This window comes from Coenobita brevimanus, chromosome 66 (genome assembly GCF_032717465.1).
Source record: "Coenobita brevimanus isolate Jiangsu-jjx chromosome 66, ASM3271746v2, whole genome shotgun sequence".
Classification (NCBI taxonomy): Eukaryota; Metazoa; Arthropoda; class Malacostraca; order Decapoda; family Coenobitidae; genus Coenobita; species Coenobita brevimanus.
In genome coordinates this window covers 25781863-25798321 of record NC_137019.1, presented here as the reverse complement: position 1 = coordinate 25798321, position 16459 = coordinate 25781863, and the positions used below count along the sequence as shown (strand labels likewise).

Below are 16459 nucleotides of genomic sequence, written 5' to 3'. Positions count from 1 at the left end.
TGACTCATTCCTGTAAAGATACAATTAGGTAAGTACACACGCACACACTGAAGCTATGAAGAAAGATTCGAAAAATTGAACCTGCCAGCATTACAGGAGAGAAGGAAGAGAGGCGACAGATTCTGTTATATAAATGCTCTAGCCATATCTACAGTTACCCTTCTCACAAACTGGACAGCCAAGCATAGTCACTTTTCCACTCCTCTTCATAAACAGCACTCCCCTACCACACACAAAGACACACACACACACACACACACACACACACACACACATGGGAGACACCAAGAAGTGCAGACGCAGGCCGACAGCGCTCCATACCGAGCCAGCACGGCCAGTGGCATTACCTAAATTAATATCTATATATGAGTCAAGCTCTGTACCAGGTTAGACTAAATGGTTTTTTATTATTTTTAAAAAACTATAAGAAGAAGTTTAAACAAGACTTGTTCAAACAGAAAAGAGAACCGAGTAGCAAAAGAATGCTGTCAATCAGCTGATTGTTTGTTTAGACTACAACTGTCCCAGGGAATGTAAATACTCTGTGCTTTTAGTATTGCAAGATGACCACATACTTTAGTAAAGCAAATATGGAAAAGAAAAGGATAAAGGTAGAAAGCAAGGTGATGATTTCTACCAAGAACTGGTTGAAATGGAGACTCACAATAAACTGGTAGAGCGTGTACACAGACTGGAGATGGCCTTCCAGAGTGAGATTGATGAAATTAAGAAGCAGATGCACTTGCAAAAGGAAGAAATAGAAAAACTAGGAAGGGAGGTCAACAAGAAAGACACAACAATAGATGAACTAATAGTGGAAGTGAGTACACTTAGGAGGAAAATGAGTGAAATGGCAAGTACAGTAGTCAACCACAAGAGTATTATGGAAAAGTTCAAAAATAATACAGGGACAATTAGGCAAGTAAGCAGGCTGATAGACCAGAGTAGTGATATTGAGGAGAAGATAACACAGGTGAATGAAGCTGTGCAAAGCTACAAAAATGATGTGGAAACCACGTATGCTGAAATGATGAAAGTAAAGAAAGACTTAGAAACAAGGGTGGAAGAAAAAAGCATTAAAAAGGAAGTGAAAAGAATAATCCAAAACAATCCAAAGTTAGTCAGAGATTCAGTAGATATAAACAAATCTATAGTAATCACTGGTATAGAAGAGGAAGAAGTAAAAAAACAAGATCACAAGAGACAAAAAGGAGCTGGCAAATGTAATGAGCTTACTGAAAGAAGTATCAGAGGAAATCTGTAGTAAAGACATAGAGGAACACAAAAAGTTAGGGAAATACGAGAAAAGCAAGTCAAGACCTCTAAAGGTAACCTTCCAGAGTGTAAACATCGTGGAGGAGATTCTAAAAAATGCAAAGAATCTTATGGAAAAAGGGGAGTTCAAAAATGTATGGATAAGAAGATGCCTAACACAAGAGGAACTGGAATTACTGAAAGAGAAGAGGGAGGAAGCAAAAACAAAAAATGAGGGAAGATCAGAAGAAGAGAAGAACACATTTTTTTACAAAGTAATAAGATTGCAGGTACGAAAGTGGTACATAAACAGGAGGGAGAAAAAAGGAGGAAGGTAGTACAACCATGTCATGACAAGTATATAAACAAGATGATTAAGTTGATGTACTCAAATGTGGATGGAATGGTATCTAAATTATTAGAGATGAATGATTATGCCAGAGAAAATGAACGACATATAATATGCCTAACTGAAACAAAATTAACACCAAGGATATCAAATGACATACTAAACTTAGAGGAATATAATATATGGAGAAGAGATAAAAACTTAACAAAAGGAGGAGGAAGTATAATATTAACTAAGAAAAATCTAAAAGTCAAAGAAATAGAACTAGATATACGCTCACAAGTAGAACTGATTGCAGAAGAGATCAACACATCTGAAGGGAAAGTAATTGTAGCCAATTTGTACATGCCACCCAGATCAAGCACATGGGAAAGACGAATATGAGGACCTGGCAGAGAGTACAATTCAGAGTTTAAGAGCATTACTACATAAAATGGAAGAGAAATTGGAAAGAATTATACTAACTGGAGATTTTAATACAAATATAAATTGGAATACTCTAGATATAATAAGCCAAGAAAGCTGTTGGGACCAAAAGCTCCTGGATCTCATGCAAGAGTTTTTCCTAACGCAACATGTGAGACAAACCACCAGAAAAAGAGGAGTCGATGTACCTTCAGTGCTAGATCTCATATTTACTAGGCAAGAAAATGATATTGACAGTTTAATATATCACCCTCCACTCGGGAAAAGCGATCATGCAATACTAAATTGCAACTTCAGGATAGCATATGACATAGTTAACAGCAATGAAAGTTACAAAAAGAGCCTAAACTGTAAAAAAGGAAATTATCAAGACCTAAAGAAGTATTTCTTAGAAGTTGATTGGGAAAATGAGCTTAGAGGACAAGATTTAAATGCTGTATATAAAAAATTCTGTGAATTTTATGAAATAGGAGTCCAGAAGTACATCCCACAGCACAAAGAACCAGATAAGAAAATAAATAAATGGTTCAATACAGAATGTAAAAAATCAAAAGAAAGAAGAGATTTGTTGTGGAATAGATACAGAAGACACAATAATGAAAGGGCATATAATAATTACAAACAGGCAAGAAACGATTATACACGAATAAGGAGGGAAGCCCAAAAACAGTTTGAGGAGGATATCATAAATAAAAGTAGTGATCAACTGAAGCTATTTTACAGCTACATCAGAAGCAAAACCAAAGTAAAAGATATAATACAATCCATTATGGATGAAGGAATCACCTATGCACAAGAGAAAGATATTTGTGAAGCACTAAATAAGAATTTTCAATCAGTTTTTACAGAAGAATAAAATTTTGAAAGGGACTATATGGAACATGCTTGCCCACACATACTACCAGATATACAAATATCATAAAAAGTAATACAGGAGGAGTTTAGTAATTTAGACAGAGAAAAAGCAAATGGTCCTGATGAAATTTCATGTTGGGTGCTACGAGAATGTGCAAAGAGTTAAGTAAACTATTATTTTTAATTTTCAAGAAATCCTTGAGTCAAGGTAAACTACCTGATATTTGGAAGAAGGCTAATATTGTCTCCTTATTCAAGAAAGGGAATAGACAAAATCCACTCATCTACCGACCAGTATCACTGACCAGTGTTGTAAGCAAGGTATTAGAAAAGCTTATAAGAAAAGCTTGGGTAAATCACCTAGAAGAACACAATATGATAACAGAAAGACAGTTTGGTTTCAGAAAAGGTAAATCGTTTCTTACTAATCTGTTGAGCTACTATGACAGAGTAAAAGACACAATACAGGAAAGAGAAGGATGGGTGGACAGTATCTATTTAGATTTCAAGAAAGCATTTGACACAGTACCACACCAAAGACTTTTATGGAAACTGTACCATCAAGGAGGAATTCGAAGCAAACTGTTTTGTTGGATGCAAGATTTTCTCATAAAAAGAGAAATGAGAACAGTACTAAGGGGAAACTACTCATCATGGAAAGAATGACTAGTGGAGTACCACAGGGCTCAGTGCTGGCACCAATCATGTTTTTAGTGTATATAAATGATATAGACAGTAACACTGGAAATGAAAGCTATCTAAGTATGTTTGCTGATGATGCAATAATACAAAGGAGAATTACTAACACAGACTCTTGTAAAGAGCTACAAGAAGAATTAAATAAACTTCATGAATGGAGTAATACATGGCAAATGGAATTCAATGTGGACAAGTGTCATGTAATCAAGTTTGGTAAAAGTGGAAAAAGACCTGATTGGGATTATACATTAGGAAATAAAACCCTACACACATCAGAAAGAGAGAAGGACCTAGGTGTGATTAACAATAACAGACTATCTCCTGCTGACCACATCAGGGAGAAAGTACGGAACATGTATACACTGCTTGCAAATAGGAGTATAGCATTTACATACATAAATGAAGACATGCTAAGAAGGATAATAACATCATTCATCAGACCAACCCTGGAATATGCATCAGTAGTCTGGAGTCCTTATCTCAAAAAACACATAGACAAGATTGAAAAAGTTCAAAGGGCTGCTACAAGATGGATACCAAGCTTAAGGGATCTAACCTACGAAGAAAGACTAAATAAACTGAATCTACCAGCACTACAGGAGAGAAGGAAAAGAGGTGACATGATAATGCTATATAAATGCATACCAGGGAAGGAGAAAATAGACATAAATGATCACTTAACCTATGGGGAAGCATCAGCAAGAGGACACTGCAAAAAACTGCATAAGAAGAGAGGTGATAAAGACGTAAGGAAATTCAGTTTCCCAAATAGAGCAATTGATCAGTGGAATGCACTACCGAATGAAATAGTGTGTGCCAAAACAGTTCACAAATTTAAGGATATGTACGATAAATATGGTTTAAGACACGGGACAGTACGAGCTTGACTCATTCCTGTAAAGATACAATTAGGTAAGAACACAGACACACACACACACACACACACACACACACACACACACACACACACACACACACATTCCCAGTTTGAGTGTTTCCATTTCAGTCTGTACAAGAATAGAATGGGCTTTAGGCTCAGCAAGAATTTGTTCTCACATACATTGGTATTCTATATTTCGATACCTCTAATATGGTTAAGATAAGTTTAATTGATGTAAGTAGTTTTAAGTATTGGTTCAGTAGGTTTTTGATACATGTGTTCATGATATTACTCATATATTTATTACACCCATCTACTTTGGTATCCAGGCACCCCACAAAAAGTTTTGGAGTACCTGGATCCTACATGGGTGCGGTCCCTGTGGTGGGTGTGGATAGTGGGCTTGGTGTGGGTAGCAGAATTCATCCTAGCCTGCCAGCAGATGATCATTGCCTCTGCTGTCTCAACTTGGTACTTTTCTAGGTATGTGTGATTTCTTGACCCTTAAGGATAATCTAGTAGAATGCTAGTTAACTTAAATGTGACTAATTTGAGGGATCTGGTAGTGTGTCCAATGTGTATTTTGGTAATCATAGACTATCTTACCCCATGAAAACATAATGTTTAACCACAAATTTGTTTGTTTCTATCATAGTACATTTGTTCTACTCATTTTCTTCTCTCTATGGAGGTGATAGATCCACCAAAAGAAAGTAGTGCTTAGCCAACTTGCAATCACTGCAAAGCACTGTGAGGTTGAGGAGAAAATCTCAGAAAGGTTACAGTCTGAGAGACAGATTAAACATATACACGAGCATACTGTACAATTCCCAAATTCTGAAATGGTTGGGATCAGGGGGCTTTTGGAAATATTATTTTTTGAAGAACTGGTATAAATTCATTATCATTAGTCATATACAGTACAATCCCAGTTAACCAGGAAGTTTGGGAAATTTACCCTTCTGGTTACCAATTTTTCCCAGATATCTGATATATATTCTTATACATAGGCTTTATCATTGCATTATGTACAATGCCTCACTTATCCAGGGACACACTAACATTTTCCATTTGAAACAACCTCTTAAAAACACCCCATAGATGTAACGTATGTGATTGTAGGATCTTGCAGTAGTGCAAAATGCGCGTTATGGTAAATATATTAATTATTTTATTCATCAAAAATGGACAAATAAGATAAAGAAGTAAAGCTTCATTATTGGTAAACTGATTATTTAGAAAGAAGTGTTGTTCTTTGCTGTGCTAAAAATAATTTCATCCGTAATAAATGCTCTCAACTCTCCAACTCGAATTCTTCCCTCTCCTTCAGGCACCTTGCCAAAAACCTTTCTAACAACTTCACCTCATCATCCTTCCCTCCTCTTTTTTACTCTGATGGTTCTGTAGCTATTTCTTCTACTGATAAAGCAGATCTCTTCGTTCAGACTTTCTCCTCCAATTCCACCTTAGACGATTCCAGTACTGTTCCTCCATCACTTCCCCCCTCTGACTTTCTCATGGCTGACATTAAAATTTTTTCAGCTGATGTATTTTCTGCCATCACAGGCCTCAATACTAACAAGGCATATGGGCCTGATGGAGTTCCTCCTGTTGTCCTCAAGAACTGTGTTTCTGTGCTTACACTCTTCCTAGGTAAACTCTTTCGCCTTTGTCTATCAACTTGTACCTTTCCTTCTTGCTGGAAGTTTGCTCTCATTCAGCCAGTCCCAAAGATGGGTGACCATTCCCAACCCTCTAATTATCATCCAATTGCTTTATCATCCTGTATTTCAAAAGTTTTTGAGTCAATTCTTAATAGGAAAATTTTAAAGCATCTTTCCTATCACAACCTTGTTTTTGATCGTCAGTATGGGTTCCATCAGGGACGCTCCATTGGCGATATTCTCACCTACCTTTCAGTCTCCTGGTCATCCTCCTTTTGGGACTTTGGCGAAAGTTTTGCCATTGCACTTGACATCTCAAAGGCTTTCGATCTAGTCTGGGATAAATTTTTTATTTCCAAATTGCCCTCTTATGGTTTCTGTCCTTCTATCTGTGCCTTCATCTATAGCTTCCTTTCTGGTCGTTCTATAGCCGCTGTTGTAGATGGCCATTGTTCCTCTCCTAGATCTATCAACAGTGGTGTTCCTCAGGGCTCAGTCCTATCACCAACTCTCTTCCTGTTATTCATCAATGACCTTCTAAGCTGTACATCTAACCCTATCCACTCGTACGCTGATTACTCCGCCCTTCACCTTTCCATTCGGTTCCCTCAACGTCCATCTCAGCAATTACTTCAACAAACAAGGGATGAGGCTATAGCACACCTAATGTCTTACTTGGCTCGTATCTCTGACTGGGGTAAAAATAATCTTGTTGTTTTTAATGCATCAAAGACTCAGTTCTTACACTTATCAACCTGACAGAATCTTCAGCAGCTGTTCCCACTAATGTTTAATAATACTCAGCTTAATTCTGCATCATCCTTGAACATGTTTGGGGTTTCATTCACTCGGTACTTGTCTTGGAAAGATTATATTACATCTCTTGTAAAATCTGCTTCTAAGAGATTAGGTGTGCTAAGCCGACTCCCTTTCCTTCTTTACCCGTGCACAATTGTTGACTCTATACATGGGTTTTATCCGCCCCTGTGTGGAGTACAACTCTCATGTGTGGGGAGGCTCCCCACATGCAGCTCTTCTCAATAGGGTGGAGTCAAAGGCATTTCGTCTCATTAACTCTCCTCTTTTTACTGGCTTCCTTCAGCCTCTGTCTCTTCGCCACACTGTTGCATCTTTATCTCTTTTCTATCGCGACTTCAATGGTCACTGCTCCTCTGAACTGTTTGCATACATTCCTCCACCTCCACGACAGGCGTATAGCACCCGTCTAGCAACAAACTCTCATCCCTTTTCTGTCCAACTTTCTAATGCAAGAGTTAACCATTACTCCCAGTCCTTCATTGGTGCAACAGGTCAACTCTGGAACTGTCTCCCTCTGTCTGTATTTCCTGCTAGCTCTGATCTACAGTCTTTCAAATGCAGTGTGTCCAGGCATCTCTTGAATTTGGCTTTTTCTTGTATTTTGTTTTTCTCTTGGAAGGAACAGTTATTGTGGGCTCGTGGCCTTTGGTTCCTTCTTCCTAGCTTTAACCCGTACACCGCGGGCATGTTTCCCAATGTTTTGCGTGTCCCTCGGGGTTATTCAGGCTGCGACAGACTCTCAAAAAATATTTGCCAAAAATCAGTTATTAGTCCTAGAATATTAAAATTACATATGCATATGGCACATACCTTCAGCTTTCTCCTGGGATGTTTGTTGAGCCTTCGTCGATTACCGTAGGACTTGTGGAGACCTCTGAAGTTGGGTAACGAAGTCTCCACTTTACACTTCCCGACAACCCGTAATATGATTACCACAGCCTGATATTAACACTATAAACACTACTCTATGATTATCAAGTAGTTTGGGATCCATACTCCAGATAAAAACCACTGTGAAAGCAATGAAAATTACGAGCGCGTATGACCTTCCCACTTGCGCTAGTTCGCTGTTGGTATTCTGTCATTTATTATTCATAAAACTCCTCACACTTTATATTTCTCTTACTATATAACACTTATATATATCTACAGTCTTTATCCATAAGTTTCGTTCAGTAGTATTAGTTTATTGTCACTGTAGGGATTCAATTTCTTTCAGTAAAATACGTAGCATTCACTTTCTCGTCCTGTATACTAGCATTGAGAGTGAATGTCACTTTAACCTTCACTCTCATAACTCATAGTATTCATACATGCTAGAGTGAAACTTCCACTTTCATTACTCCTAGTATATATACTCGTATTCTTATAATACTACTCATTTACATTTCTATTTACGTTCTCTTTTATTTACGTTATTTACATTTCTATTTTATTTACACTGTGTTATGCACTGTCACTAGAAGTAACTTATAAAACTATTTTCCACTGTTCACCTATATTTACATTCATTACTTTCACTTGCTGTTTACACATTACTTACACATTATTTACAGTTCCACTTGCACTGTTTTACTCAATAGAAAGATCGTAGTCACTCTTTTATCAATTGTCAGCCCTTTACCTCTTTCCGCACTAGGTTTAGTAGGGGGTAAAGGTCACAGGTCCCTTTGGATGGAGGTGAAAAGTGCCTGAAGTTAGCAGGAGCAAACAGACGTACCTTCACATTGGAAGATGAGAGTGAACTGATAAGGGTGGGCCGGGGTGGTGGCCTACCTAGGGAAATACATTACTGCCAACGTTAGCCTCTTGACAGCAGCTAATATATAGCAGTGAAATGATTGGCAGGAAATCTAGACAATACATTATAAATTAGGTAGTTCCAGGTGAATGTGAATATCACTTAGGCTTCTCCCTTCCCTCCGTATGTATATTTATTACGAAAATAGATTATACGGCATATTTCAAGGGGAAATAAACAGCGAAAATTAGCGAACGAGTGCATGTGAGGTGTTGTCAGGTGATAATTAGCCAATTCTAGGTGTATGGCACTCTCACTTACCTTATTTCTTTCTTGTATATATTATTTGGTATAAGAATAGGGCATAGGGCTTATTTCAATGGATGAAGTCAGTGAAAAATTCCAGGGAAGATTTACTTAGCGTAACACGGCCGGGCAGGCGAGAGGGTAAGGTAATGGAGGGGGGTTAGGGAGGGGAGTCAAGAACGGGGAGAAATGGCTAAATTGTCAACAATGGATGGGAGTTCAGATGAGATTAAGAGTGCTGACTAGTGTTGGACATTGGCAATACTGATAGATGATACAAGCCACTACTTGAAGGCCCGGGTGAATTCAAAATAACACAGAATCACAAAAGTGACACCCCGCGGTATGATCCCTTGCTCCCAAGCGTCACGAAAGTGACGCCCCGCGGTTAAGGGGTTAATGACTCCTTTCGAGTCCGTGCATGAAAGGTTAATCACGACTAGTATTTAAGCCAGTTCATCCATCCTAAATCTAAATCCGTTGTGCCAGCCAGGAGTTAGCATCAGCAAGGACCTGTCCTTTATTATTAGTATTAATTATTGATTGTCAGGGGGTAAGGACATTTTCTCATAGGCCAACAGTATTAATGATACAGAATTTGTGGGTAGTCTTCACTGGTACTGTTGAGAAAGTTTATAAAATTTTCGTCTTAGAGAATCGGCGAAGAAAGCCAGCATAAAGTAAAATTTACTTTTAGATTTCACAAGTCGATTCCTTTGTGTCTGCTGATGATACATTAGTATTATATTCGTTAATTTCACTTCTGTGACGTCTGGTGACCTCGCCAGGATATTAACTCCTAGCTTTAAAGTTATTAACGAAATAATACTCACTCACTCTTAGCTGGGTATTAGTTATCATTAAAGTCTATAGGCACTATCTTACTGTTTATTATTGATTCTTCTTTATTAATTTTACATAAGAGTTTTCCCAGTCAGTTGCATTTTTTATTTTACTTCTTTCTTTACCAGTTTAACTAGATAAAACTGGTCACCACCAGCCTGTGCCTATATTCTTTACTTTTGATTATTAGCATTTCTCTGCGAAACAGCAGTCAGTACTCAGTCTTTAGTCCACTCGGTCTTAGTTGAGTTAGCATCATGGCTACTGGTTAAATTATACAGGAAGCCAAAGATATGGGACTTACCAATCCCCAGGAAATTAAAGATTATGTGCTTTCACGGTACAGTTATAAACAACAACGTGAGAATGTTGAAGAGCGTAGAATTCAACGTGAACACGAGCGAGAACAGTGTGAATACTAACGTGCTGAGCCCGAGGCACATGAGAAGCGCAAGCTTGAGGTGTTGAAGCTCAAGTGAGACTCCCTGGCTTCAGGCACATCTGGTGCAGCCAACCCAAGCTCCATGAGCCGTCTCCCAGGACATGTTCTGGCAACCCCGTGCCTCAAGCTTCCTTCATACAAGGAAGGCAAACAAATCGAGTCATTCATAGCTCTTTTCGAGGACATGGCGCAGCTGTACCAGCTGGATGAGGCAGCTGAGCGGCTCCAGTTTCTTGGCTTGTTTGAGGGCCCTGCCCTCGGTATTCTCCACAGAATTCGTGGAGACAGTCTCATGTATGAGATGGTGTAGGCAGCACTCATAAAAAGCACACGGTCTCACAGTTGATGACGCCAGGAGTCAGTTCATGAGGGTGCATCTCCAAGAAAAGGAGACTGCTGTTCAGTTCCTCGACCGTCTCACTGCCTACTTAGATGAGTGGAAGGAGAAAGATGAGACCCTTCACATATGAGAGGGGATAATTGACCTTATGCTGCACACAGCTAGAGAAGTTGTGGCCTGCTGAGCTTATGGCTCGGCTTAAGATTTGTCAGGTAAAGGATGCCGGCCAAATGATGGAAAAGACTGATGCATTCACTGCATACGAGTACCAAACTCTTAAGCAACAGACCTGGAACAGCAAAGATACTACCAAGTCTGGGAAGCCATCTCAGAGCAAATCTCAGCATCAAGGCCATCCTCATAATAATGGCCATGGTCCAGACAAATCACAGGAAAAGGACCATGGGCGGAATTTTCGCACCCTGCTTGGAAGCGGTACAACAAGTACCCTAACCAGCAGCAGTATCAGCCACGCAATCGACAATCGGGACAGTCCTTTTCAGCACCAGCCCCAGTGTATCGGAGGCAGGAGGCAAACGCAGCCTTCATTGCCCAACAAGCACACGATGGTGTTGTCTCTAGCAGCACAGGTCCTCCTTTACAAGGAACTAGTCCCCCACAGACACTGAGCCGTCCTCCACAGGTGGTCAACACACCAACTCCCCAGATGGTGAGTACGACCCCTCTGGCATCTAGTCTGAGTACGACTCCTCAGGCATCTAGTCCTCAGGGCGTCACATTCGCAGAGTTGTGCGCTATGTAGCCGTATCAGTGGCTGGCCGCTTCCTCCACGGACTCTTCCACAGGTAAAAGTGCCTTGCTTGTTCAGCCAGGGTTTGTGGGAGACATTTCTGTAAAGGTCCTGAGAGACAATGGTTCCTCAGGTTGCTCTGTCAGGCAGAGTCTAGTTTGTCCTGAGGAATACACAGGTCGACAGATGCAAGCTCAGCTTATTGATGGATCAGAGAGATTGTTCCCTGAGGCATGTATTCAGGTGGCATCTCCCTTTTGCTCTGGTTTGACAGTTGCAGTTGTCATGCCAGTACCTTTGTTTGACGTTATTATAGGTAACATACCAGGTGCCAAGTATAGTTGCACCGTAGATGACACTACTCAGACTTCGGCTGTTGCAGTAACACGAGCCATGGCCAAGGCTCCAAACTGTGACATCCCAGTGACCATTACATCGCCGCAAGATCTGATTAGTAGTCAAGATGTTGTCCTGGAACAACAGTCTGACCCAACACTTGCTGCTGTGCAGAAGAAGCAAAAGGGTAAAGTGATTAAGTATTCTTGGGGAGGTCAAGCCATGTTCCTTCATAAACAAGGATGGCTGTACTGTGAGTCACAAACACCCCAGGGCGAGGTTCAACTGCAGTTTGTTATTCCCACGAAGTATTGCCAAGTAGTGTTAGAATGGGGTCATTGTTCAGTGTCAGGTCACATGGGCAAAAAGAAAACCCAAGGCTGTATCCGTGCTGACTTTTTCTTACTAGGAGTGGGACAGGAGATAGATAGGTGTGTGCGTTCCTGCAGTCTGTGTCAACGTACCACCAATCAGGGATGTGTCCTTCTTGCACTGTTTGAATCCACACCCATAATCTCTGTCATTTGGAAGAGAGGGCAGTGGCAGTGTGGGTGCAGACCCGATGTCTTTCCTGTTGGCCCAACAGGACACATTATGTCCAGGGCCTGTTCATACATACATACCGCAGGTTAAAGGGGAAGTTCGAGAACCCCGCAGAGGCATTGCGAGGCTATGTCTGAATTACCTTGTGGTGTGTCTCGAGCTGTGCGCCTCTCTGAGGATTCCCGGAGAATACACATTATCCATATGAGTGTTCACACCCACATTGGGTGTTAAAATGTGACCTGCCTGAGTTCATGTAGGGATTCTAAGCTTGCCGATATTAATCATAAGTGTAAAGTTAGGTTTAACCAATAAACTGGATGTTCTGAGAGATTTAAGCGATCCATGGACTAGCACATTTCCTGGTTAATATTGTAGCTTTAACCAGTAAACTGGATGTTCTGAGAGATTTATGCAGTCCAAGGACTAGCACGTTCCCTGGTTAATAATGTAGGTTTAACCAGTAAACTACAAAGGTTTTGAGAGATTTGAGCAATCCAAGGACTACAATTCCCTGTTAATAACATACCCAATAAGAAAATAATGTTGTACCTTTTGTAGCATATCTACTGACTACTAGGCAGAGAGAGAAATTGTAATTTAATACAAATTGTTTATCACATTGACACTTCTGATGCTCCACCTTGATTGATTTCGCAGGTACAGATGGCGGACATAGCAGTTTTCCCGTGCAGATCAGCTGATCTTCTCTGCCACATGCTGCCGCCTCTTCTTTTCTGCCTCTTCGTCTTCCTTTACTGTTAATTTGTATTATATCATTTTACACACACCTACACCTTGTATTACATACACCATGCTGCATAACAATTACAGTAACCCCTCCAATATCCGGATCAATAGAGCCATCGGTAGGTTCGGATATTGGTTTTGTCCGGATATTGGGCCCCAGCTTATGGACTTGTACTTACGGACCCTAACACAGAGAAACACCTATACAACTCCCTCCGGACATGCATAGCACCTATTTAACACCCAAATCACACCAATAAGGCACATAAATGACTGAAATAAATGCAATAGACACATAAAATGTGGGTTTAGAAGTATGTTCATACATTAATAAACATTCTGGTACTTATGGACTCTAACCGAACCTAACCTAACCGAACCTAACCGAACTCTGAAAAACACATTCCTACTGCACATGCATGAGGTAAGTTTAGTATGGAAAGAAGTACAGTATGACACTTTCTGGTAAGTATAGTATGGGAAAAAATACAATATGAAACATTCTGGTAAATATAGTATGGGAAATAGTACAACATGAAACATTTTGGCTACTTACAGCAAGTCCCTGGCCACCTCGATGAATAACCGCCTCCTCTCGGACTCTGACAGTAAGAACGATTTCCTGAAGCACTTGCACTACACTCTTCCTGAAGTCTTGCACTGAACTTAGTCAATAACACACAGAAGTCCGTTCTTTTCACAGTGTTCACTTTAGTCCAAATAATGTTCCATTAAATTTAAGTGTTGCACATTAACTTTTCCCAAGATTTTTTAAGTTTCCAAAGCCAAAACAAAGAAGGTTAGTTACGTTAAATTTCTTTTCTGCTTAGTCTTTTCTCCCAACTTGAAAACCTTAACACAACACACCGTTTTTTTCACTGCACAACACTCAAAATTCCCGTGTGGTCTAGTGGAGAAGTCCTTGCTGTTTATTCACTGTCAGAGCCCGAGAGTATCACTGGCAGGCGTCCAAGGGGTGCATCGGTGGGTAGTGGTGATGGCGTACCGACTACAGAAGACTCTGAAGACAGCCGCAAACTCACGTCGAGCGGTGACTCCACTGTAGCTGATGTGCTGGGCTGTGGCTCGGAGCATGAGGGCCTGTCTTGGGGAGGCAATGGAGTGGAACCAGGGCTTGGCACAGCGGGGGTCACGGGCCTGAAAAAACTGTCAATCGTTGACTGACGCAAGGACCGACGATTCTGGCGATTGATGATGCGCTGCCGGAAAGCACGCACTTCCTCCACGAGTCCCAAGGGCCCCATCTCCCTGTCGCAGTCCGGGTGTTCCAGGTAGTCTAGGACGAACTCTAGATGTTCCCGGAGTGTGCTCAGCTTGGGGATGGCTGGAGTAGTGTCCTGCTGGGCGGAGTCTGCATCATCATCGCCTTCGTCGTCGGAATCTTCAAGTTCGGGACTGACACCAGCAACCGAAGACGCGATCTCGATATCAGACAACGTCTGATACCCAGGATCGCCCTCGTCGTCGTCCAACCACTCACGAACGTCGTCCACATCAACATCGTCGCCGTGCGTACGTAGCCGTGCATGGAAGTCATCCACGTCAAACCCTAGGAAATCGTACTCCACATCTGTTCCGAGAAGCAGACGAGACCAACCATTTTCAAGAGTTTTCACAGGGACTTCCTTCCATGCACTAGCCCAGTTGTACAGCGCAGACTTGATGTTGTAGCGGCGAAGGTTTTCCAAAGTCCGCTTGCCTCGAGTGTCACGTCCTTCCCTGCGCTCGTCCTCGTCCTCGAGAACCACCATCACCTCGTCCAGGAACTTCCGACGGTACAGGCGCTTTGTTGCCACGATCACTCCTTGGTCCATTGGTTGAATGAGAGCAGTCGTATTAGGTGGCAGAAACATGCACCTAATACGGCCATTCTCAGCAACCAAGTCCTTGTCGCACGGGTGGGCAGGTGCATTGTCGAGGAGAAGGAGAGCCTTTACCTGGTCGCGAGGAATTCCCAGTGTCTTCGTCTGGTAATGTATGACCTCCTTGACGAAGTGATGGTGAAACCAGTCTTTGAAAATCACAGCTGTGAACCATGCTTTCAAAGAATGGTACCACACGACAGGAAGGACATCCATCACCCCACGAAGGCACCGAGGCTGCTTTGCACGGCCAACAATAACGGGCTTAAGCCGGTGCATGCCGTTAGCATTGGCACAACACAAAGCAGATATCCGTTCCTTAGAAAGCTTGCGGCCAGGTACACGCTTCTCCGTCTCATCGGCGAGAGTGTTCGTGGGCAGCGAGCGATAGAATAGGCCAGTTTCGTCAGCGTTATAGACTTGACCGAGAGTGAGGCCCTCCCTGTCGATCAAGCCTTTCACCTTGTGCCGAAACTCGTCCACTCCATCCTCGTTAGCGTCCAATGCTTCGCCATGTGCTTTACGGTTAGTAAGGCCATGTCGCAACTTGAACGCGAAGAGCCAACCCTCGGATGCCTTGAAGTCTAGGGCGTCGTGAAGCCTTGCGAACTTCTCAGCAGCAGCCTTCAGCTCCGTTCCACGTACCATCACACCAGCTGCACGTTGCTGTCGATACCAAATCAACGTGGAGCGGTCGATCTCTGCACACTTGGGGGTAAACATAACCTTCCTCTCCACGTTGCGTTTGCTTCTCGACGAGAAGTCAGCCGTGTACTGTATGAGCTTGTCTCGGGAACGCTTGATATCAAACAAAGTCGACCGGGCCAGGTTGAACTCGCGGAGAATGCGAGAGGAAGACCAACCCGCATCAACCTTCTCCAATATCTCCCGTTTCTTCTCCAGAGTCAACACCACTCTCTTCCTTTTCTCAGGAGGCGGGGCCATCATCACACACACTAAGAGTAGGGCAGAGAGCAGCAGGAGGCCTTGCAGCAAGTACGGCACCACCACAAAAGCGAGCACGTGGGCAGCCATGGCGAAGAGCGTAGGTCTTGTCGCGGTGAGAGACAGGCGGGAAGTGGGGAGGATGCAGCGGCGCTCTATCGGACGTCGGAGGAATGACGAACCAAAACAATGCTCTCACGCGGCGCGCGCGGCAAGTTCAAATTATGGACGGCAAAAAATCGATTTTTTTTCCAATTTTTTTGGATTTTCGGACCATTTTGGGAATGTTTGATCCCAGGACGATAAGGTTCGGTTAGTGGGGATGTTCGGATATTGGGCGTCCGGATATTAGAGTGATTACTGTTAATATAAATGTAACAAACTTTTGCTCAGTTATACCTGAGTACAGGATTTTTCACCGTTGTCACGGAGTTTTTTTTCCCTCAAGCTTGCTTCAGTTAACGTAAATATGAGGTTTTTACTCTCACTGGTGACAGTGATTTTCTCCTGTAGCAGGATAGTACACACACCACAGTGTGAATCTTGTGTGACTGAGTTAGGGTATATATGTATGTATATATTGTTAAATTTTCCAGAGAAAAATTTGATTTTGATGGGGCACAATGATGAGTG

General features: G+C 41.8%; 1 protein-coding gene across 1 annotated transcript in view; it reads left to right on the top strand.

Annotated features, from left to right (window-relative positions):
- The window catches only part of Ctl1 (choline transporter-like protein 1), a 764015-nt gene that overhangs the window by 525606 nt on the left and 221950 nt on the right, over positions 1–16459 (top strand). Inside the window, exon 10 of the mRNA XM_080276719.1 lies at positions 4793–4946. Within this exon, the coding sequence (XP_080132845.1) occupies positions 4793–4946 (154 nt within the window). The remainder of the gene's footprint in view (positions 1–4792; positions 4947–16459) is intronic.